Raw genomic sequence first — 24,854 nt, 5'->3', positions numbered from 1 at the left:
ATTCACTTGGGAGGTGCCACATAGATCAGGGGGTGTTCCTTGGTGGTAGAACCTCATATAGCTTGTTTTTTCTGACTGGTTCTGTCCTCACGGGTCAAGGTGAAGGCCTGGGAGGCCACCAGAATTCTCCCCAGGAAGCATGAGGGACCCCAAGGGCCCTTATGCAGAGTGACATGGGTGTTGGAGAGAGAACAGGTGGGGCCTTGGCCGTACAATTTGGGCAGGTCACTGTGTCCGGCTCACCCTGGGTTTGGTCCCACCTGGAAATGGCAGAAGACAGTCTGCTTTTTCACAGGAGGAAGGAGGATTTAGGGAGGTTCTGGATGTCTGCGTTGGGGCTGCAAAGGAGCAGAGCTGACTGAGGGGCCTTGGAGTCAGGTAAAAGTGGAGCCCTTGGGTAAGCCATGGGCCTCAGTTTCCTTCTCTGTGCAATGGGGATAATACCTAGCACATAGGGCTGTGATGTCTATGAAGCAGAATGGCATGTCGGGAGCTTAGGACAGTGTTTGGTACTCATTAAATTGTAATTTTATGTTGATGCTCTGATCTGCAGCCCTGGTCTGCCCTCTTGAAAATTTGGCTCTCTGACAGATGTGTTCTGAGGCCGTGGATGACAGAAAGGAGCAGTGCCTGTCTTCTTTTTTCTTTTATCTTTATTTTATTTTATTTATTTATTTATTCATGAGAGACACAGAAGACAGAGACATACGTGCAGTGAGAAGCGGGCTCCCTGTAGGGAGCTTGATGTGAGACTCGATTCCAGGATCCTGGGATCACAACCTGAGCCAAAGACAGATGCTCAACTGCTGAGCCACCAGGGCATCCCAGGCATCCCCAGTATCTGTCTTCTTTTAAGTTTAAGGGTCTAGAGGGGATGCCTGGGTGGCTCAGTCATTGAAGCATCCAACTCTTGGTTTTGGCTCAGGTCATGGTCTCGGGCCCGTGGGATCAAGCCCCACATTGGGTTCCAGGCTCAGTGGGGAATCTGCATGAGATTCTCTCTCCCTGCATTTGCATGCACTTTCTGTCTCTCTCTAAAATAAATAAGTAAATCTATAAAAATAAAGATTAAGGGTATGGAAATCAGTCGGTGGAGCTGATGGCACGCTTGTCAGCAAAGGCAAGTGCACCCTCCGTGGAGGATCGGGAGAGCTTCAGTGTCCCTGGTGCTAACTGGGGTGTGACGAAGCAGCCCTCTGCAGCATCGAGAGGGGAGCCCACACAGGGAGAGCTATAGGGAACAGATGCCTGTGGACAGGAAGCAGCCACAGGAAGACGAGTGCCCACGGCTGTCTGCATGGATGGGCAGCATTATTGCTCCTTGAAGCCACCAATGAGTGAAGGTTTTCCTGCTGGGGACATAACTAAATCATTTGGGTTCGGCCTCATGAACTGTTTGTTTATGAAGACTTGATCAAGATCTCATCCCACTGCTTTTTAAAGAGAAGAAAATTAAGCTGTTGTTCAAGATGGAATTGTTTTCCATTGGCTCATTCAGAGTCACTGGCAGAGCTGCTGTCGGCTTTGTGACTTATCTTGAAGTCCTAGCCCTGGTGGGGTGAGGGGTGTTCCAGTCTCTTGGGGCACTTACCCCCTTTATTTGCTGCAGAATGAGGTTTTGTGACTGGCAAGTAAAATGCAGATTGTCTTGCTGCATTTGTGAAAACAGCTTCCCTCATATCTGTACCTGATGTCTCGTATGTCTTTCCTTGTCTGGGAGGTGGTTGCTGGTCATCCTTACACTTGGATCGTGTGCCTTGAGTGGCTGGCTGCCTGGGCCTGGAGGTACTGGAGGGCCTGTGTGGGCTGCTGTGGCCACTGCTGTGGGTGGTTGGCCTCAGCTTCGGGAGGCAAGTATAGAGGGAGGAAGTCTCTTTTACTTTCCTGGACTGTTGTGCATGGACCGTTCCCCACCGAGTACTGCGGTGGCCAACACACCACAGGCTGGTCATCCTGGACTTGCTGCCAGGAACCTAATGGGAGGGAGTTTCTTCTTCTCATTACCCCCACTGCTCACCTTGTTCCTGAAGCATAATCCACCTGCAGCTAATGTGTCTTGAACGGACTGTCCCCGAAACCTGCCCTCTTAGAACATGGTTGTTAGTAATAATTAACTCAGCAAACAGATTTTTAAATCCTTAATCCACGCCAGGCATTTGGCCAGGCAGTGGTGTCTGGAACCTGTTAGCGTGGTGCCTGCCCGAAGCTTTGAAACCAGCAGAGAGACAGGGGAGCAGCTGCACAGTCATTTTAGGGGTGTGGCCAAAGGGAGCCCACCAGGAGGAGGACCTGCACCTTCCTCGGAGCGTAGGGGAAGGCTTCTCAGAGGAGGTGGCCTCCGGGGTGTGCCCATGCTGCCAGACACCCAGGGGCGCTGATGTCCCAGCCTGGGGAGAGCACCCAGGCTGTGGGGTTTTGAGAGAGGCGAGGGTGGCAGCATGAGGCTGCTGAGGCTGGCGAGGCTGGGTCCGGGAGGGCCCTGTGCCAGCTCAGGGAATTTAGGCTGATCCTGTCTTTAGAAAACGTGTGACTTGGAAGCAGGCCATCTGCAGCTGGCCTCCTGGCAAGTTTCCAGAGTCCACCCTGCTGCCTCTCTGAGAAGCGAGTGCTCTGTGTGTTCAGCCTCCCCCTTTGGGGCACTGTCGAGGGCAGGTGCTCGGGAGTGTGGGTTCTGCTTTCATAGGACTGGTGGCCCCAGATGGAAGGGTTTGAGGACAGGTGGCTATGGGCCTTGCAGGCTTTGCTTTGAGAGTATGTTGCAAGCAGAAGTATGTTTTTGCTTTTAGTTTTTTTTTCCCCCGAAGGCTCACACCTTGTTTGTGAGGTTTAAGGAACTTCCGTTGACTTGGAATGAGCAGAGACCTCAGAGGTCATTCATTTTCTCCCTAGAAGAGGCCCTTGTCCTGTTGTCCCGGCCCCCAGCACAGAGGAGAGAGGAATGGAGAAGAGGCCACCGCCCAGTGGCTTTCACCACCTGGTGGCTTTGGACTTTGTCAGACCTGCTTCACCGTCCTTGTGCTCTCATTGTGACGATGCTGAGAAAGGGTCCTTGGGTTCCCTCAACACTCATGTTTTGTGTTCCTGTGTCTTCTAGTATTGGAACTTCAGTTTATTTTTTTTTTCAGTTTATTTTTTTATTTACTTTTATTTATTTTTTTTAAAGAACTTCAGTTTTTTTTTTTATAATTTTTTTAATTTATTTATGATAGTCACACACAGAGAGAGAGAGAGAGAGGCAGAGACACAGGCAGAAGGAGAAGCAGGCTCCATGCACCGGGAGCCCGACGTGGGATTCGATCCCGGGTCTCCAGGATCGCGCCCTGGGCCAAAGGCAGGCGCCAAACCGCTGCGCCACCCAGGGATCCCAAGAACTTCAGTTTAAATGCATTGTTTGCAGGTGCATCAGCTCTTTGTGTGGCTGAAGTAAAGGAAATTCACATTTATTGGGCACATACTATGGTCTAATGTGGGATGTGCCAAGCCTTCTCATTTCATGTATCCTCAGACCAGCTGTGAGTTTTGTGGTGTTGCCCACTTGACTGCTGGCCAGGAGGGAAGTTGAGGCTCAGGAAGGTTAGACTTCTCCCCATGGTAAGTGGCAGAGCCAGAATGTCAGCTGGGCAGGTCACTTGGCTTTCAGCTCTGTTTGCTGTGAGGATTTCCTTTTGTGTTTCTGGCTTTTTGCCAGTTTGACCTGTCAGCCTATTGATGGTATTTTGATAATTTTTTTTAAAGATTTTATTTATTCATTTGACAGAGCACAAGCAGGGGGAGCGGGAGAGGGAGAAGCAGGCTGTGTTGAGCAAGGAGCCCCATGTGGGGCTCCATCCCAGGACCCTGGGATCATGACCTGAGCCGAAGACAGATGCTTATTTGACTGAACCACCCAGGTGGCCCCGCCTCCCCCTTTTTAGAGTGTTTTGAGAATTCCAGTAACTCTTGACATTGCAAAAGATTAGCTCTTCACTATGTGCTAGAAATGTTTCTTACTGTATTTTCCTTTTAATTAAAAAAATGTAGAACTTTCAAGTGTGTGTACAGTTGAATCTCCCTGTGTCTTCCTGTTGTGAATCCTGTTTTTGCACAGCATGGTAGAGTTCAGGGACTTCCTAGGGCAGGGTCTTGGAAATAGTTGGCCATAGCTTTGCCTGGGGGAGCTTATGGCTAAGGACTCAGGATAGGGGCTCCAGCCCAGGAAATTGAGCACAGTGTGAACTGTGACACTGAAAACGTGTTCATGGGTGCTGAGGTGATGGCCAGACTCTTTCGGGGGAGTTTTTGCTCAGTAGGTTAGAAAAGTACTTGATGGAATACATTTATAATTTAGTTTTTGTATTAAATCATAATTTAAAAAAATACTAATTTTGTGTTTCATTTTGATGTACAATGTGGTTCTGCCTTCTAAGAAAAATTGATAATCAGTTAGTACATCATCATGATTAAATAATCCTTCCTTACTCTCTGGGTCATATTTCACGTTTTTATATATAGTTCTATTTCTGAATTCTGCATTTTGATTTATTCATATTTTTGTTTCTGTTCTACTGTTGCATTGTCTGGTTCCTTTCTTTGGTTTTTCCCTCCCCTGTTCTGCTTTTAATTAATTTGCTTTTGCTGTGTTGACGTATAGAAGGGCCAGACTTCCTGAATGGGAGCAGGAAGGCTCAGGGACACCCAAAAGGGAGTGGCTTTCATTGTTCCCACTGTGCTTCAAAACCTTCACCCACCATCTCTTTGATGATGGCAACTACCAATAGACCACCTGCTGCTGGGGGGCCTGTGCCTTGGGGATGCTTTTCTCATGGTACGTGACTTAATTCACCTCAGCCAGTCAGCACAGCTGTGATTAGAGCCCAGGAAAAGGCCCATTAGCACCCAAGAAAGTGGAGCACCTGGGTGGCTCCGTGGGTTCAGCGTCCTACTCTTGATCTACATTGGAGTCCATGCTGAGCGTGGAGCTTACTTAAAAAACAACCCAAGAAAGTACTGTTCTTTCTGTTGTTCTAAACCACAGATCAGAGTTCAGTAACCACACCGGGTTTCTTTAATTTTGACATTTTAAAGGATGAGGAGAGATGGTAGCGTAACCTATGTGGGGGTTCTCAGTCAGCTAGGGGTTGTGTTGCCCAGGCTTGTGCACCTCCTATCCCATTCTTCACACCCCAGTCTTTTTTTCTTTTTAAGATTTTATTCATTTATTCATGAGAGAGAGAGAGAGAGAGAGAGAGGCAGAGACACAGGCAGAGGGAGAAGCAGGCTGCACGCAGGGAACCCGATGTGGAACTCCATCCTGGGACTCCGGGATCACGCCCTGGGCTGAAGGCAGGTGCTAAACCGCTGAGCCACCCAGGGACCCCCACACCCAGTCTTAGGCCAGAGAACCACCAGCAGATGTGTGTCACTGACAGCTTTGACTTTTGTCACTCAAGTCTTTATTGTAGGTTTATGGTTTTATTTTTCCTTGATTATCTGTTGTCCTCGAGCCAGCCTTCTACCTGGGTTTTTATAACTGTACATTAAGCTATTCATCCAGTAGGTATGGCCTGTTTTGGCTCTGTCCCATAGATCCCAGCCCTGCTGCTAAATAATAATATGATTTGGACCCATTTCTTAACCTCTCTGAGGCTTGGTTTCCTCCATGGTGATGGGGATGATATACCCTACCTTGTGGACGTGAGTCAGGTGATGAAAACACTGTGAGGAGCCATGGCTGACTTGGATGCGGTTGGCGTCATCTCATGGCACATAGCCTACACAGTCCTATTGTTCCCTGTTGTGGTGATGACATCTTGATTTTTCTGTCTTGGAATAAGTAGAACTTGATTTACATATGGGTTATGAATTCATGTACTTTTGACAGAGGTGCTCCGTCATTTATTTTGGGCATGGAACCCAACGTGGGGCTCAAACTCACAACTATGAGATCAAGACGTGAGCTGAGATCTGAGATCTAGAATTGGCTGCTCCAACTGAGCCACCCAGGCGCCCCTTCTGTTTATCATTTTTCAAAAAACATGAAAAACAACCCTTTCTTGCCTGGCCCGGTCCTCACACCCCCTGTGCTGGCCTAGGAGTCAGATATGTGACTGGTGGGATGCTGGTGATAATGAGCAAGGGGACTGTTTAAGTGTTTTTACCCTAGCTATAGCCTTCGTTTGGGTTATTGTCCTATTATTTTATATTATGCTAAAATGCTAGGTTTTGGTCCTGAATTAAAACTTGGATATGGGGATCCCTGGGTGGCGCAGCGGTTTAGCGCCTGCCTTTGGCCCAGGGCGCGATCCTGGAGATCCGGGATCTAATCCCACGTCGGGCTCCCGGTGCATGGAGCCTGCTTCTCCCTCTGCCTATGTCTCTGCCTCTCTCTCTCTCTCCATGTCTATCATAAATAAATAAAAATTTTTAAAAATAAAAAAAAAAACTTGGATATGTAGGACTTTTTCAGGGATTCCTCCCTACGAAGAGCTGTGTCAAATATCAGAATATTAGACCTGTGTCTTAGGCTTTTATAGATATTGTCTTAATTTCCATTTTTGTGTTTTTGCTTCCTAGTTCCTCCTTGGACCAAGATGACTGATGGAAACCTCTCCACCTCTACAAATGGCATAGCCTTGATGGGCATTCTGGATGGTCGGCCAGGAGACCACATTCAGAACCTGCAACACCTGAATCTCAAGGCACCCAGATCCCTCTCATTGCCAGAGTCTGGGCCCAAGTTGAAACTTGGTCCTTTGGAAGATCGGCACAGCCTAAAGTCTGTGGACTCGGGCATTCCTACCCTAGAGATCAGTAACCCAGAACCCGTTCCCTGCAGTGTGGTCCACGTGAAGAGGAAGCCATCGGAGTCGGAGATCGTCCCTGAGCGGGCTTGCCAGAGCGCATGCCCACTACCATCCTACACACCACCAGCTCCCAGCAGCACCGAGTGGGAGCAGAGTGTGCGGAAGTCATCCACGTTCCCCAGGACAGGCTATGACTCGGTGAAGCTCTATAGCCCCACCTCGAAAGCCCTGAACCGCAGCGATGATGTCTCCGTCTGCAGCGTGTCTAGTCTTGGCACAGAGCTGTCAACCACGCTGTCTGTCAGCAATGAGGACATTTTGGACCTGGTGGTCACAAGCAGCTCCAGTGCCATCGTGACCCTGGAGAGTGATGATGACCCTCAGTTTACTGATGTCACCTTGAGCTCTGGCAAGGAAACCCGGGAGCTGTGCCAGCAGGACTGTGCTGATGGAACTGAGGATGGGAGTAAACTGAAAATTTTGGGGCCACTTAGTAGCTTCTTTACCAGGTAACACTGTCTTTGTCTCTACAAGAGCTAGGTTCTCCAGACCAGCTGCCTGTGCCCATCCAAAATGTGCTGTGTGTGTCCTGGCTTGCTGAGCAGGCCCTGGGTCATTCAGGCTATTGGGTCTTCTTCCCATAGCCCAGAGTCCTGTGCGGTTGTGTGTAGGACTAGTCTGTCAGAGGTTCTGCTGTTTGAGCCCTTGCTGCCAGTTGTCCTCTCTGTGTCCTTCCCTGGCTGACTCTCACACTTTGTCGTCACTCCCAGGCCTCTGACCTGCTGTGGCTGAGGGTGACCCACAGGTGGCCCGTGTTAACAGATCAGCAGCCTTACTTTGTCACCCTTGTCCTCTGAAGGGCCCTTTATGATAATCACTTGAGTTGCTTGGGCCAAGTGGAGGTTTAGTAACCTATGTTTCCACCTCTGGCCCCCACTGGCATAACCCAGGGCTAGTGTTTCCAGGCAGCATTGGTCTCTGTGCCTCCACAGGGCTGGTGTCCCTGTTCTGGACCTGGCGCTGCTTCTGTCACTGCATGGCATCCTCTGCTTTCCCACCTGTGTTGGGACCAGGCCACTAAGGTGCCAGAGCAGGGCCTGTGGGGTCCCTGCGTCTCACTTCAAGTCCTTGGGGACAGCTCCCCTGGAACCTGCCTCTTACTTGGGCTCCCATGTTTTTGTTCAGCAGCTGTGTGTGTGTTCCCTGGTCTGCTCTTGGCAGGTAATATGGGAATAGTAAGAGCAGAGAAGTGGTTATAGGTAATCACTCTGGGTGGGGCCAGGGGTTGGCGGTGGTGGCCAGGGACACATCAGTCAGTCATATAAGCCACTATGGCCCTGAAGCTGGGCAGTGCTGTGAGGAAGGGCACAGGGGCTGTGAGAGGGTGGGTGGGAGAGTGGCAACCTGTTCCTAGCTACTCATTGGGGGGCCCATTTCTGTAGTTCACTCCAGCTGCCCCTTGCATGTGTGTGCTATAGCAAAGCCCATGTAGGTCTGCATGTTCCTTTTTTAAAAAAACATTTATTTATTTGAGAGCACATGAGTGAGGAGAGGGGCAGAGGGATAAGGAGAATCTCAAGCAGACTCCCCATTGAGCATGGATCCTGACCCGGGGCTTGAACCCATGACCCTGAGGTGAAATAAAGAGTCAGATGCTTAACTGACTGAGTGACCCAGGTGCCCCTGGGTGTCCCTTTGAAGTGGTGTGCTCTGCTGGCTGGGGTTGGCTGGAGATTTCTGTCACTGTGGGCATGAATGTGAACTGAACACTGCCCCACCTACTTCATCATCTGAATGTGGAGATCATGTTGAGTAAACCTAAGACCAGTCTTGAGGGAGAAGATCCCCAGTGCAGGCTCTGGTTTGGGGGGCACCTCTTCTCTCATGTGTGGACAGGCAAGCATCTGGCCACCACCCTAGTCCCAGAACGCCATCACCCAGGACCACTTCAGTGGGAGGAGCCCAGGAACTTTGGGGAGACAGTCACTGTCCCCTCTGAGGCCAAGCCCTCAAATAGGTTGCTGTGGTTCCGATTTGTGTGGCTGAGCTGTTCTCTTGACTCAGATCAGTGTCTGCAGGTTTTCTGAACTACGTGGGGGTTCTTGGCAAATTTGGAAATGTGATTCAAAATGAGGGTGGCTGGGAAGCAGCCTGGAGGTGAGGGCTGAGATTCATCTTGAACAGAGCTGCACCTGTGTCCTAGCTGTGTGACCTTGAATACTTTACTTCACTCTGAGTGAGTTCTCTCTAAAATCGCATGAGTAAGTGCCCAGCACAATGTGCTTGTTATGTTATTGATAAAGGTCCTCTTATGAGCCCTACTTTGTGTGGTGGTCACGGGGATGCAGTGGCTCACATGTGTGAAACAGGATCGACCCACCCAGAGTCAGCTCTCTGGGATCCGTCACTTGTGATCACCACGGCTGTGCTTTTCTTTGTCAGCTGCGCCTTTCTTTGTCGGCTGCCTTGTCTCACTGTGTTAGAGCTTTGATAGGAAACACCGTCAGTTACCGTGGATTGTTGCTAAAGCTACTGTTTTTTTCAGATTGAAGTGTTGCTGACATGCAGTGTCATGCTAGTTTCAGGTCTTGCACAGAGTGACTGAACATTTACGTCCATGACTCAGTGATCCCAGAGATGAATCCAGTGCTGTCTGTACCGTACAGAGGTGTTTCTGTCATTGACTACATTACATCCCTGTGTTGTCCACTGTATCCTTTGGTATTATTTATTTTTGTATCTGGAAGTTTGTGCCTTTTAATCCACCTTGTCTGTTTTGTACCTCCTCCTCCTCTTCCTCAACAGATTGCTCTTTGTATCTGAGTCTGTTTCTGTGTTGTTTGGTTTTTTAGGGTCTGCATATAACTGAAATTATGTAGTACGGGAAAGCTGCTATTTCTTGAAAATCTTTCATAGCTTTGTGCTACAGAAATTAAATGTCTCCTCTCTGTTTTATTCTTTGGTTCTTGTCTCCTTACCCCTTTTATAAAACATTTTTCAAACATGTATTTTTTTATTTAAATAATCTCCATACCCAACTTAGGGCTCGAACTCCCGACCTCAAGATCAACAGCTGCATACCCCACCAACTGATCCAGCCAGACACCCTCTCCCTTGCCCTTTTGATGGCTGTGACATTGTTGTGAACAACTATTAAGTATTTTGGGGAACCAGGTGCAATATTAATGACAAATGCATCAAAATATATGATCCTATGGGCTGAGCCTAGTGAGTTTTTCATCCTAGAGTCTTAAAGTGTGAAAGTTTCAATGTGAGAGGAGAGTTTCAATCTAGAATTCCTTTGAGGAGGAAAAGGGGTCTGTGCCAGAAATGTTTGGAACCCACTAAACATTTTACAGGAGAATTACAGAGGGGGCCTGGTACGTAGTAAGGATTGAGTTTTGTTGAGGGCAGGGTTGGGGCTAGAGATGGGCCTTTGGGGTTTCCAGCCAGGGCTTCTGATATAGCAAAGCCCATGTAGGTCTGCACCCATTTTATCTCCTGCACCCAGGTGACATTCTTTACCCTATTGCCCATCTGTTCTCATTGTCCTCACAGAGCCAATTTCTAGGAAATTGTAGGAGGAAGTGTGGGTGGGACTGTGGAAGGCTCATCTCGGAGAACAGGGCTCAGAGGAAGGGGTCATGGAACTGGTGGCTTGAGGGGGCAGACTGGTTGGTGGCCATGACTGCTTGATGAAGGTGGCCTGGGTAAGACAGGCCCAGAGAAGTGACAGGGTGGCAGGCTAGGCCTGACCACTGCCTTGAGAAAGCTGCAGACTCAGCATTCTCTGTCCCTTTTCTCTGTTCTTCCTGCAGGCTGTTGGAAGCCCCTGTGCTGCAGCTCCCACCTTGAGCTGAGACATAGTCCTGGTGGGGGAGATGGAGCAGACACGGGGGGTGGGGGTGGTGTGAGGGCTGTCCTAGAGGTGTGAGCATGTGAGGGTGCCAATGTTGAGTGCTGCTTCAGGAGTCAAACTGGCTAGATTCAGTGTGAGCTCTCCCACTTACAAGCTGTGTAACCTCGGGCAAGTTAGTTCATTCTTCTCTGAGCCTTAAATGGAGCATAAGACTGCCTAAGGTTAGAGATCAAGTAGGTAAAGAAAGCATCTAGCACATTGCCTGGTAAGTAGTAGCAATCTGTGATTCTAATGTCAATGTCATTTCTGAGAAACACAGTTTTGTGAAATTTTCTCTAGTTCTTCTAATATGGTACTGACTTTAATCAAAAGTTGTTGAAAAAGTTACGTCAGGATTTCTGCACTGTTGATGTTTTGGGATGGATGAACCTTTGTCGTGGGGGCCGTCCTGTGCATTGAAGGCTGTCTAGCCGCCTCCCTGGCCTGTAGCCACTAGTTGCCAGGACCACTTCCCAGTTATGCAGCAAGGCATCACCTTATATCCTGGGAAGGGAGGGGTTGGAAGAGTGGACAAAATCACCCAGCCTTTGAGAACCACCCTGCTGGTAGGTTGTGAATGTTGGTGTTTTGTTTCCTTGAAGAAAATTTACTAATGTAATTTGAGTAGGATCCTCTTGTTTGGAGGGAGCGACTGTGTTTAAGGGATTCTATGCCTCCTGTGTAGTTTTATTTTGTTATTTTACTTATTATTATTTTTAAAGATTAATTTATTTTTTTATTCATGAGACACAGAGAGGCAGAGGGAGAAGCAGACTCCCTGCAGGGAGCCTGATGTGGGACTTGATCTCAGGACCCCGGAATCACAACCTGAGCCAAAGGCAGACACTCAACTACTGAGCCACCCAGGTGCCCCTACTATTACTATTTTAAAGATTTTATTTATTAAAGGGAGAGAGCAGGAGCAGGGGGAGGGGCAGAGGGAGAGGGAGGAGCAGACTCACCATCAGGGAACCCGATGCAGGGCTCTATCCCAGGACCCTGGGATCATGACCTGAGCAGAAGACAGATGTTTCACCGACTGAGCCACCCAGGTGCCTCTCCCATGTAGTTTTAACAGTATTTGTGTAGATACCTGGACAGCAAAGACAAGGGGGATGCAGTAATACACGTTTCTCATAGGATATAGATTGTTTCTGTGAAGGTGAGGATTTAAGGCCGCTAATCTGCCCTGGCCTGGAAGGTAATGATCAGCTTTGACCACTTACCGCTGCTTTGGCGGCCCTTTATGCAGCTCTCAGCAGAGATGGTCTGGGTGTCCTTGCTGAGCAGCGATGCTTGCACTGCATTGGAAGAATGAGAAGGGGCTTATGGAGGGAAGCTGAGGGAAAGGGAGCAGCTTGCCGGAGGCTAGGAGGTACGGTGCCCCTGTGTTCAAAGATCTGTGATGATGCACTTTTCTGGTGTGCTTCCCCACCTGGTGGAGAGCCCCTTGGGTCACAGTCTGCATCTGGCTTATCCCAGCAGAGGTGACCTACATGTAACACAGGCGACCTGTGGGGGACCTGGAACTGCTCAGACCCAGGTTCAAACCATTTTTTACCTGTGTGACCTCAAGAACTCCCCCAACTTTTGTGATTCCCCCTGTGTACTGGGTGGTGGGGGCTCGTTGTGCCTCTTGTAAAGAGTGGATAGAGTCTTTTTTTTTTTTTTTAAGATTTTATTTATTTATTCGTGAGAGACACAGGCAGAGGGAGAAGTAGGCTCCATGCAGGGAGCCTGATGTGGGACTCGATCCCGGTACTCCAGGATCATGCCCTGGGCCGAAGGCAGGTGCTCAATCGCTGAGCCACCCAGGGATCCCCTGATAGAGTCTTAAATGAGACAGTATGTAGAAGAAACTCTGGGCAGAGCATAACTCCTGTGTGCAGCTTAGGTTTCTGGCCCTGCTCTCTGCTTCTGTTGGGGATTCTTATATGATCCCACTGTTTTTAGGGGTCTGCAATAAAGATGTGAAACCACTGGTTTAAGAATAGTGAACCTTTATGGTGTTTTGACTTGGTGTTAATGTGTTTGATTAAAATTTTAGCCCCTGTACCATTCTAGGTTTTGGGGATTTGATAACTTGGAAAGTGACATGAGCAGTGCTGAGGAAGAAATGTGTTCCTTGCTTGCCTTTTTTTTTTTTAAACATTAGTTTTAAAGCTTTTATTTTAATTTTTTTTATTTATGATAGTCACAGAGAGAGAGAAAGAGAGGCAGAGACACAGGCAGAGGAAGAAGCAGGCTCCATGCACCGGGAGCCCGACGTGGGATTCGATCCCAGGTCTCCAGGATCGCGCTCTGGGCCAAAGGCAGGCGCCAAACCGCTGCGCCACCCAGGGATCCCCGCCTTTTTTTTTTTTTTTTTTTTAAGAAACTATTTTTTTTCTTTTTTTTTTTTTTTGAGAGAGAGAGAGAGAGAGAGAGAGAGAAAGAGAGAGAGAGAGAGAGAGAAAGGTAGAGGTGGGACTCAGGCAGAGGGCAGTAAGAGAGAGAGAGAATCTTAGGCTCCAGATCCAGCTCAGAGCCCAACACGGGTTTCCTTCCATCTTACAACCCTAAGATCATGACCTGAGCCGAAACCAAGAGTCAGACACTTGACCAGCTGAGCCCCCCAGGCATCCCCTCCTTGCTTTCTTTTTAGAGAGGTGAGTTTGTTTACTAACAGGGCAGATATATGTCAGGGACATTCTCTAGCTGGTGCCCCTGGCACAGGGAGACACAGGCAGTGTCCCATGCTTGCCAGGTATCACTCTTAGCCCGTGGACATGGTTTCCTTGCTTGATCTTCAGCGACCTGACCATAGGAGAGAGTATGGTGTGGTAGGTAGATTCTGTGGGCTTGTTTCTCCTCCAGGCCACCAGCCAAAGGTCACTTTCCTTCCCATGGTAGCTGGAGACTTAAAATTGTGTGTTTTTAGAGTCTCTTGGAGGTGGGGTTCTGGGTAGGAATTGGCTGCCATCAAATTCTCCCTTGATAAGAGGCTTGAGGCAGAACTAGGAGGAGACCGTGACAATTCCCCCTTTATACTGATTTCTCCTGTCCAGCAATGGTGTGGTTTAGCCCCATGTTTATTCCCTGACTGTTGAGGGGCACCCACAGTGGAGGAGGAGGCCGTGGCAGTGGCTTCCCAATCCTGCCATGTTCTGGAATTCCCTAGTTCTAGTGGCAGCTCTGATGCAGCAGCTGCCTGGGTGTGTCAATGCTGTCTTGTGTGGGGAGCTGTGCTTGGGGCCCAGTTGAGAGCCAATGACTTCAGCCCTTATAAAGATTTTGAAATCTTCTAAGTCCTTGAGTTATATCCTTTCTGCTTAAACGTTTTTGAGTGGTTTCTGTAACTTGCACTGAAAGCTGATGGGTTTGGGTAAGTTCTGTAATTTTTACTCATAGGTTTAGAGACTGAGGCAGGGGGCGAGAAGTAGCCTGTGGGGAGATACAGCCATGGCACGGGGTGTAGGTCTGTGAACTTAGCTTTCTCATCTGGAAAATAGAAATAAGTTCACTGTCAAAGGGAGGAAGTGTATGTGGATGTGAAGCACCAAGCATGTAGGAGGCATACTAGTGTCTGTGTTATTTCTTTTTGCCTGACTCTGGTTTTCCATATGTGTGTATGCATATGCATACCCGTGCTCACATGTGTACGCACACTACCGTACACAGGAAGAGCCCTGGTTGGTGTTCACTGGATCTGGCTATTTGCTGGTGTGTGGTCTTGGGTCAGCTTAGTGTCCTTGTTTGCAGAATGTGCTGAGGGCACCTCCCTTTCAGAGCTGTGAAAAGGAAAAGGAGCGGTGTGATCCAGGTGCTGAGCTATGAGTGCCAGGCAACGAGGGAAGGAGGAGATAGGAGGCCTCCGTGGAAGGCCCTGTGTGGTGTGATGACGGTCTGAAGAGAGACATGAACACAGCAGCAAGTCCCTGGGGAAGTCCAGAAAGAAATTCAGGGGCTGAGAGGACAATGGGCCTTTGAAAATGTCTTCCGTGTGCACAAGGTGGAGATAGTGACCTTAGGCAGAAGGATCAACATGTGTAAAGTCATAGGAGCAGGAGAAAGCTCAGCATTTCTGGGAAAGCGCCATGGCCTGAGGTCCTCAGGATGGAGAACAGGGGTAGGAGAGGTGACCAGACAGGTATGGAGAGTCCAGATTGGGCAGGGCTTGTAAGACCACGTTTAGACCCCAAACTCAAAGCACGTAAGAGCCAGACAGTAACATAAAGTTCTGCACAGGTGTTCCCTGGGGAGGGGGCCTCTGTGATGCTCCTGGGGTGGCCAGTAGCTGCCTCACGGCTCCCGGGCACCATCTCCCCACTGGACATAGACTCATGTGCTCAACTCCAAAGTCCCCACTCCTTTTACAAAAGACACTACACTACCTCTTTTTAAACATTTATTCTTATTTTCAAATAATCTGTACTCCCAGTGTGGGCTCAGATTCACCTCCCTGAGATCAAGAGTTGCATGGTCTACCTATTGAGCCAACCAGGTTCCCCCTATGCTGCCTCTTGTGACATGTGTGCCGTCATCACATGTTGGTTGCAGGGGTACCTGGGACTGGGAGAGCAAGAGGAGCTGAGCTGCAGCCAGGTGCAGTGCAGGCTCTGCGGGTGTGTCACTAGAGAGAGCAGGCAGGTTCACTGCACAGGGACAGGCAGCAGAGACCTCTGCTGGGAGGTCAGCTCTGTGAGTCCCCCTCAGGGCACGGAAGTTCCTTCATGGGAAAAGGGCTTGGTGTATGAGCAGGATGAGGATGCTTTCCCTCTCACCTTGTGGGATTCCTGGAGTGAGCCTGGGGTCAGCTCTGAGGCCTAAGGCCTTCCTGGGCTGGCTTTTGGGGAAGGCAGAGCAGAATCAGGGGCAGGCCTGGGTGGCCATGAGCATGAGAGAAGCAGAGAAGATTTAATAAGGATACTAGGAGGGTGGTTGCTGTTATACTAACCACACATCCATGAGGTGTCTCGATTATTCAGAGTGTTGTCCTTTGTGTTTTGAATGTTTTTGCCGGCACTCGCATAGCCTGGGTCCTCTGGCCCTGTTTGGATCAGTGTACTCCCAGGGTTTCAGCTCCTCTTGGAGTGGAACTCCACTTGAAGTGGGACTCAACGCCTTGATTATGGAATGTGTGCCTTTCTTTTTTTTTTTTTTAATTTTTATTTATTTATAATAATCACAGAGAGAGAGATGAGAGAGAGAGAGAGAGAGAGAGAGGCAGAGACACAGGCAGAGGGAGAAGCAGGCTCCATGCACCGGGAGCCCGACGTGGGACTCGATCCCGGGTCTCCAGGATCGCGCCCTGGACCAAAGGCAGGCGCCAAACCGCTGCGCCACCCAGGGATCCCCTGTGCCTTTCTTTTCCAACCGCTGACAACCACCAAGCTGCTACCAACCATTGTCTCGGCACCTGGGAGGTCATGGGTGCTCTGACTCCAGGTGAACCTCATTTTGATGTAGTTCTTCCAGTTTGGGGAGGGTGCAGTGAGTGGTGTTGCCCTGCAGATGTACCGAGCAGGAGCCACAGGTGGCCAGCTGTCCACATGGGACACCTGCTGCTGCAGGAACTGTTGGGAGAGCCAGTCTGGCAGCAGGATGGTTACTTGTCAAACACAGGTTCTCAAGTGCCTGCAGTGTGCCAGGCATTGTGCTGGGCCCTTAAATATGTTTCTCATCATGCAGTTTTTCAAGAAGTATTTCCTGAGCATCTGCCATTTGCCAAGGCATGGTTCTAGGTGTTTAGGATTTGTCTGTGGACAAGACAAAGGCCCTTGTCCTTGAGGACCATCTAGTCTAGTGGGAGGAGGCGGCTAATACCCATAGTAAGTAAATGGAGAACAGATGTTGGCAGATCAGCACCATGGGGAAAATGAGGCAGAGAGGCAGGAGGAGAGATTGGCTAGGCCGGGCTATACAACAGGCTGGTCAGCGGGGCCCCCAAAGCGGGGCCTGCCAGGTGCTGGAGCAAGAGAGACTGAAGCAGAGATGAAGGGCTGGGGAAGTTGACCCAGCAGACCCCTGGCAGAGCAGAGACAGGCAGGGAAGGGCCCAGGTAGGTCTGCTGAGTAGAGGGCAGTGCAGAGGCCATGTGCCAGACCAAGTGAGCCATGTGCCGGGGGAGTGGAGATGAGGACACAGGAGCAGGTCCTGTGCTGGCCTGTGGGCCATGGTAGGGCTGCCTTTGGCTCAGAGTGGGGAGAGCAGCTGCAGACCTGACCACAGGAGTCATACTAGTCATCTATGAGTTTATGTAGACAGTTTATGTAGTTTATGTAGATATGTATATCTATGTACGTGGTGCATGACAAGTAACCAAATAGTGGATTAAAACAACATCAGAGGCTTGTGGTCACACTGCTGGGTTCTTTCTTGAGCTCTTGCAAGGATGGAACCAAGGCACTGGCCAGCTAATGGGGTCTAGAGGCTTGAGTAAGGAGCTGTCAGCTTCCAGCTCAGTCGATTTTTTTTTAATTTTTATTTATTTATGATAGTCACAGAGAGAGAGAGAGAGAGAAAGGCAGAGACACAGGCAGAGGGAGAAGCAGGCTCCATGCACCGGGAGCCCGACGTGGGATTCGATCCCGGGTCTCCAGGATCACGCCCTGGGCCAAAGGCAGGCGCCAAACCGCTGCGCCACCCAGGGATCCCAGCTCAGTCGATTGTTGGCAGAGGTTTGAGGACTGAGCCCTTGGTTCCTTGATGCCCATCAGGTGGGGGCTGCTTGTAGCTCCTTCCTATGTGCCCCCTCAGTCTCCAGAGCCAGCAGTGGAGAGTTCCCCTTGTGTAGAGTCCTTCTCACACTTTGATCCTCTTTTGCCAGGGAGGGCCCCAGTTGGCTTTTAAGGGCTCACTGATTAGGTAAGGCCAACCAAGAATAATCTCCCTTTCCTGAAGTGATCTGTGCCACACGACATAACCTGACATGGGAGTGACTGTCTCAATGTAGTCATAGTTTATACCCAAATTCAAGGGATGCTGGAGAAGTAGGGGGCCAGGTTGGTATACTGGAAGCTGGAGAGGGGATGAGGTGGAGAACAGCATGGGGTTTGAGAAAGAGCAAGAGGAGGGAAGTTGCTAACAGCAAAGACAGATGTGGTGACAGCTGGAGGAAGAAGTGGCATGAGATTTTTTTTTGTTTTGTTTTTCAAGACCGGAGAAATAGGTGTTTTGTTCACCTGGAAAATAATAGAAGCAAACATAACTAGAGAGAGGAGGACTTACGGAGCGTGTCCTTCAGTGGCATCTGAAGGCATGGGATCTGGTGCTCACGTGGACAAACTGGCTTTAGCTGTGTGGAATCCTCCAGACCAAGAAGCGGTAAAGCAGAGGATGTGGGTGCAGAGGCTGGAGGACAGATGTGGCCATGAGGTCTGTGGGAGTCCTCACTTTTTTTTATTTAGTGCAGGTGGACTGCTTTGTTATTTTTTAGTGCCATGTCATTATTTTTCTGTGCGAATATAGATTTTTAGTTTCAAAAAATTTCCCTTTTTAATAGACTTTTTAAGAGCAATTTTATATCACAGAGAAATTAAGCAGAAAGTGTAGGGTTGATGGCATCTGGCTGGCTAAGTTTGTAGGGCATGCGACTTCATCTCAGGGCCTCAGGGCCGTTAGTTCAAGCCCCATGCTGGGTGTGGAGCCTACTGTTGGAAAAAAAAAAAAGAGAGAAAGTGCAGAGTTCCCATAGAATCCCCAGCTGCCAGTAGAGGTACAGCCTCCCCCATATCAACGTCCTTACCAGAGACGTACCTCTTACAGTCACTGGACCTGCCCTGACACGTCATCATCACCCAGAGTCCACACTTCACATCTGGGTCACTCTCGGTGTTGTGTATTCCGTGCATAATGACACGGATCCATCGTTACAGTATCAAACAGAGGAGCCTCACTGCCCTGGACAGCCTCCCTGCTCTACTTGTTCCTCTCTCCCTCCCCACACACCCCTGGCAACCACTGATTTTCCTGCCTCCATAGTTTTGTCTTCTCCAGAATGTCATGTAGCTGGAATCCTAACAGCGCAGCCTTTTAGATTGGCTTCTTTCACTTAGTAATGTTCATTTAAGGTTTTTCCCTGTCTTTTCATGCCTTGATGTAGCTCATTTCTTCTTAGCACCAAATAATACTTCATTGTCTGGAACAGACCATTTATTTTTCCATTCATTTACTGAAGGACATCCTGGTTGCTTCCAAGATTTAGCAATTAGGAATAAAGTGGCTGTAAATACTTGTGTGCGGGTTTTTGTGTCGACAAGTTTTCAACTCCTTTGGGTAAACACCAAGGAGCCTGATTGCTGGATCAAATCTAAGAGTGTGTTTAATTTCATAAGAAACTGCCAAACTGCTTGTAGAGCAGCCATCCTATTTTGCATTCCCACCCACAGTGAGTGAGAGTTCCTGCTGCTCCAGGAAGTACGTTTTCTTGTGAAGTAGGGAGCAGGGTCCTCTGCTGACGGTGAGGCTGGGGATGGGCCCATGGGGTACAGGAGGGGAGGTGTGATGAAGGAAGAGATGTGAAAGTGGCTGTAGGGGGAATAGGATGGGGAAGTGTGATTGCAGGAGTGGAGGGGGGCAGGATCTGGCTCTGTGGTTAGACAGCAGGCAGTGTGCCTGTTGGGGGTACCTGTGCTGGGCACAGGCATGTGGGGGGGGCATGGTGGCAATTGTGTTGAGTAGGGTGAAATGAGGGGAGGCAGTGTGAGAGATTGTGTCAGAGTGTCACCTGGCCTGGGGGATGTCAGGAGGGTGAGTGGCCGCAGAAGGAGGATGGACCAGTGGGGACCTTGGTGGGTGGAGGAATTGGAAGAACAAGTTGGGAAGATCCAGGCCTGAGGGTAGTGGGATGCCTTCATTGTGTGGATAAATGGGCTTAGGTCACACAGCTAGTTGGCAGTGGATCTTGGAGGGTCAGCTGCCACCTTGGCCCCTGCCCTGGTCTGACAGCAAAGCTCTACCCTGGGCAGTCATGTGCTGTTCCCGCTGCATCAGGTGAATCCTCCAGGGAGGGTTGAAGAAAGGAGGCCAAAGCGCCTTCATTCTCCCCCTTTCTGGTGCTGGAGCAGGGGGAAGCAGTGTTGTTAATGACGGGTGCTACTTCCCATTTAGAATGGCACAGTGTCCTGAGGGAGAGTTTGGCATGGGGTGCCCTGCTGTGGGCACTGTGCCTTGGAGTGGACACAACCTCATGTGATCCTCTGAAGAGGCCCGGGCCAGGATGGCAAGAGGGGAAGGAAATGCCAAGAGGAAATGTCCAGGAGGAACATGGACCATCATCATGTTGGGTGTGGGCCACCACTTCCTCTTCTTCAGCCCTTGGCCTTCTCCAGGGGCCTCTGTCCTCACTCCAGCTGGCTGCTAGGGTTGATGTTCCTTTGACATTCCCCACCTGGCACCAGCCCCGACAGCATCCCTGCCTCAGGCTTTGCCTGTAGACTAGGGAGGGGGCAGCTTTCCCATGCAGGACCACCTTCTCCATGCTCCTCTTAGGACCTGCATCCTTGTGTCATTTCTGCAGATGCTTAACCATGGTCAGGTTCCCTCCAGCCTCTATGTGAGGACCAGACTCACGTGCCTCCTGTGTGCCCCATGTGCCCTGTTCACATCGGGAGGGGGTGATGTGTGTCACAGAAACTGCACAGGTGCTGTGGCTTTGGCTGCTGTCCTCCTGTTGGGCCCGACCTCTGCTGCATTCACGCTTCCGGAGTGTCTGTTGGGGCCGGAGCCACTTGAGGTCAGCATGGAGTGCAGTGCAGGTGAAGACCCGGATGTTCAGGGAGGTCACAGCAGCTGCCATTTCCTGGGCTGTTGCGGGCTATGGCCCCGTGTGGAAAGGGCTGTGGAGGCCGCAGTGGAGCCTCATAGATGTCAGCAGGGGTGGGTGTTGCCCTTACTTTTTTTTATTTAGTGCAGGTGGACTGCTTTGTTATTTTTTAGTGCCATGTCATTATTTTTCTGTGCGAATATAGATTTTTAGTTTCAAAAAATTTCCCTTTTTAATAGACTTTTTAAGAGCAATTTTATATCACAGAGAAATTAAGCAGAAAGTGTAGGGTTGATGGCATCTGGCTGGCTAAGTTTGTAGGGCATGCGACTGTGGTGGGTGTTGCCACTTACTCCCCCTGCACTGGCAGCAAGTTGCTGTATCCCATGTGTCAAATGGGGACTCGGGCAGGTGGTCTTCTCCAGCCCCCGAATCTGCCCCCCAAGCTTGGGCCCTCCTCAAGGGCTGCATCTTACTCATCCTGTGCTGGCACCTAGTTGGAACTCAGTAAATATTTGTCAGATAGTTGAATTGAGATGCCCTATCTGTCCTCAGGGAACACCTCCCTGGTACCCAGTGTTGACAATGCAGCCGCCAACAGCCCTGTCCCCCCAAATAAAAGGAACAGGTGCCACTTGTAGTTCACAGTGGGCACATGGTTGCAAGAGATGCTGCATGTGTCAGGCTTTAGGTGGTAGGGAGAAATAATCGCAGGGTGTCAGAAGAGGAGTGAGGCATGGTAGGCCACGGGGGTCCCAGCCTCCTTGAGAAGCAGAAACCAGTAGGCTCGTGCCCCTGGTCCCATGGTACCTTCTGTGTGCTTGGGTGTCACCTGTTCCTTCATCTGGGGTCTTAGATTGGGGCATGATTGCTGCCTGTGCTGTCCAATGTGTTAGCTGCTAGCCATGCACGGCAATTTAGACTGGATTAAAGTTGAAAATCTCACTCCTCAGCCGCAGAAGCCACATTCTTGTGCCCAGGGGCCACCTCATTGAAGAGCTCAGATTTGTGCTTTTGCAACCTTGTGGGAAGTTCTGTTTGGTAGTAGTGGCCAGTCAGGGTGGCAATCTGCGATTTAATTTTTAGCCTTTGTTCTTGTGGGGATGTATTAAAGCAGCGCATGGTGGTTGTGAAAGAAGCGAATCCGATATGAAGTGCATGAAGCCGAGGGAAGCCTGCAGAAAGAACCATCCGCTGGGACCCCTGGGAGAGGGCAGGAGGCTGAGGCAAGGTGGCATGTGAGTAAGGCAGGCCCAGTGGGGAGGGCCGACAGCTGCCTTGCAGGGTGTTGAGAATCCCACTCAAGGTCCTGTCTCACATTGCCTCTGAGTTCTAGGGCACATTTCAGTATCTGGGGAACTGTACACAGTGGAGGTGGAGGGGCTCCACCTGAGGCGTCCTGTGGTGCCTCTAGCCTGGAGACCAAGGACTCGAAGGGCGTTCAGAGAGGGCAGTGATCTGTCTTGCCCTTCTGGCAGGTGGCTGGGCATGTGGCTCTATTTTCCTTGGTTTCTTAGCTCTGAAATGGCGATAACAAGGCAGAGCGTGCAGAGTGCTTGGCATGGTGATTGATGTGCTGTGACCTCACTAGAATTTATCAAGGATCTCTTTCCTGCTTTTTGCTTGAATGAGCAAACGAGTTAGTGAATGCTAGTAAGGGCCAACCTGTCCAGGAGCTGAGCAGCAGAAAAGGGAAAACCAATAAACTAAGGATTTAATCAGTCCTGAAGAGGGAACGAGATTGACTGACTTCCTTTTTGTGATTGATGACTCAAGTGAGAACTGGCTACCAGCTCGGCTTTCCTGTTCTGTACTGGATGTGAACCTAGGGGAACACGAAAATGTTCTGTGTCCCAGTTGGGTCTGATGACCTGTTGTCCTTCCCTTGGGTGGGTTAGAAGACTTCTCTCTGTTTGAGGAAAGAAACCTTTAAAGCTCAGCCACTTCTTGTTGGGTGCAGACATTGAAATTCCCATCTGTCTCAGATGGGGAGGGCAGACATCTTCACTGTGGGGTGTTAGGGGCGGTTGCTGTCAGAAGTGGCGTGACCTGGGACGCCTGGGTGGCTCAGTGGTTGAGCATCTGCCTTCAGCCCAGGATGGATCCCGGGGTCCTGGGATCAAGTCCTGCATCAGGCTCCCTGCAGGGAGCCTGCTTCTCCCTCTGCCTGTGTCTCTGCCTCTCTCTGTCTCTCGTGAATAAATAAATAAAATCTTTTTTTTTTTTTTTTTTTTTTTTAAAGGAGTGGCATGAACTGAACTGAGAAAACTTTTTCGGCCTGCACATCTGCTTATGTCCTGTTGGAGAGCCAGATCGTGTTCCTGATAAACCTTGCAGGCTGTACTGGTTTCTCTGTAGCATTTCTGCCCTGATTTCTGGCAGGTGCTGGTGCTCATAGAAATTTCATGCCTGTGGGGCACAGCCAGTTAAGTGGGTGAGTCAGGTTGTGATCTCAGGGCTATGAGTTTGAGCCCCACGTCAGGCTCTATGCTTTGCTCTGAGTCTGCTTAAGTTTCTGTCTGCCTCCTCCCCTCTCCTACTGCACTCACTCTCCTTTTCTCTCTCTAAAATAAATACGTCCTTAAACATTTTTTTTCACACCTGTAAGCAAGGTAGTTTAGTTTTGGGGAGTGGGAGAAAGAAGAATGTATGTGTTTTGTGCAGGATTTCCGAGTTTATGCAGCACCCTCTGTGCTCTGGCATTATGGGGAAATCATATGCTGTGTCTTTATGGGAACTCCCAGATGTCTATGTTTTTTTTTTTTTAATTTTTATTTATTTATGATAGTCACAGAGAGAGAGAGAGAGAGAGAGAGAGGCAGAGACACAGGCAGAGGGAGAAGCAGGCTCCATGCACCGGGAGCCCGATGTGGGATTCGATCCGGGTCTCCAGGATCGCGCCCTGGGCCAAAGGCAGGCGCCAAACCGCTGCGCCACCTAGGGATCCCCCCAGATGTCTATGTCTGGTGAGGTTCTTTTTGTCCTCGGTGAGGTTTTTTATAGTCAGGCTGACCCTGGGAGGGGTGATTCAGTAGGAAATGCCAGACACTTTGTGGGAGCACAACAGTGAACCCGCAGGCAGCCCTGTTCCTGCAGAGCAGTTCTCCAGCCACCAGCTACTTCTGCTTACAATTAATCTTTTGCCCAATTGGGCAAAAGTAAAATCTGTTCTACTTAAAAAATGTTCACAGAATAACAACAATGAAAGCTGTCTTGTTCTGTTTTTTACCTATTGGCGCCTGTTGTAAAGTGTTTGTATATTTATTTTGCTGGTGGGACACTGAATATTTGGCATAGGGAACATTAAATTCTCTTCTGCACTCTGTATTTTTTGTGTGCATACAGATCTTACTAGATTGCCACATCAAATCAGCTAGTTCCTGTTGATGGTAAGTGAGCAGAGTTTGTAACTGAGAGTTGTTTTGATTTCAGTTTTGCTGATTCTTTGTTGTGAGTAGTTGTGGTTTATCGCAGGATTCCGGTAAGGTTCTGTAAATGGAAGAGTCATGAGTCATCCAGATTTGCCTAAGAGGCGTTTGGGGCCTGCAATGGTCCGGTTTTCCTGTTAATTCCTCTTTGCTTCTAGCCAGAGGCTTTTCAAATTCAGGCTCTGGGCACACAGTGTTCAAGGAGTAGCACATGTCTGCAGGAGTTCGAAAATGATGGTTTGGGGATGCCTGGGTGACTCAGTAGTAGAGCGCCTGCCTTTGGCTCAGGACATGATCCTGGAATTCCGGGGTCAACTCCCACATTGGGCTCCTGCTTGGAGCCTGCTTCTCCCTCTGCCCGTGTCGCTGCCTCTCTCTGTGTCTCTCAAGAATAAATAAATCCAAACCCTCGTTGTTTTTTTTTTTTTTAAGATTTTATTTAAGTCCTAACCTCCTTTAGGTTTCAGCTTTGGGTATGAGACCCATTTCCCTCCAGGAGGGGAGATACCCGAGAGTACTGCAGACATGGAGGGGGAACCTGGCCTAGGGAGGGAGAAGCGGCCGAGAGGCCAAGCAGACAAGGACATTGGCTGCTGGGCGAGCCTTCGTCCTAGCGCCCGAGGAGTCCTTATCCCAGAATGAATGGGTTTTAGTCCTTTTATTTTATTTTATTTTATTTTTTTCTTTATAGTTAACATTTTCTTTTTTTTTTTAATAAATTAATTTTTATTGGTGGGTTTTAGTCCTTTTAGAAGTTCCTTTGAAAATGGGTATTTTTAAAGCAGAAGAAATTGAGTAGTGGTCAGAGTTGGTGGAGAAAACATGTGGATGTGTATTTACTTGTGCAATTGTCACTTCTATATAACAAAATCTGTGTGGTGGCACAGGCACGATGGAAGTTCATCTGTGGCTCGTGCCCTCCCAGGGTCTTGCCATCTTGGGGCTCTGGTGGTTGCTCCCTAAGGTCTGTGGGTGCCTCTGCATCAAGCCCGGAAGGGGAG

General features: G+C 49.5%; 1 protein-coding gene across 2 annotated transcripts in view; it reads left to right on the top strand.

Annotated features, from left to right (window-relative positions):
• TBC1D14 (TBC1 domain family member 14) overlaps nucleotides 1–24,854 on the top strand; it is a 107,960-nt gene that overhangs the window by 4,960 nt on the left and 78,146 nt on the right. For both annotated transcript variants that reach the window (XM_055326292.1, XM_055326293.1), the window contains exon 2: nucleotides 6,553–7,291. In XM_055326292.1, coding sequence (XP_055182267.1) covers nucleotides 6,570–7,291 — 722 coding nt within the window. In that variant the 5' untranslated portion in view covers nucleotides 6,553–6,569. The remainder of the gene's footprint in view (nucleotides 1–6,552; nucleotides 7,292–24,854) is intronic.

This window comes from Nyctereutes procyonoides, unplaced genomic scaffold (genome assembly GCF_905146905.1).
Source record: "Nyctereutes procyonoides isolate TBG_1078 unplaced genomic scaffold, NYPRO_anot_genome, whole genome shotgun sequence".
Lineage (NCBI taxonomy): Eukaryota > Metazoa > Chordata > Mammalia > Carnivora > Canidae > Nyctereutes > Nyctereutes procyonoides.
The sequence above is the reverse complement of the archived record's forward strand: the minus strand, read 5'-3'. Positions and strand labels throughout refer to the sequence as shown.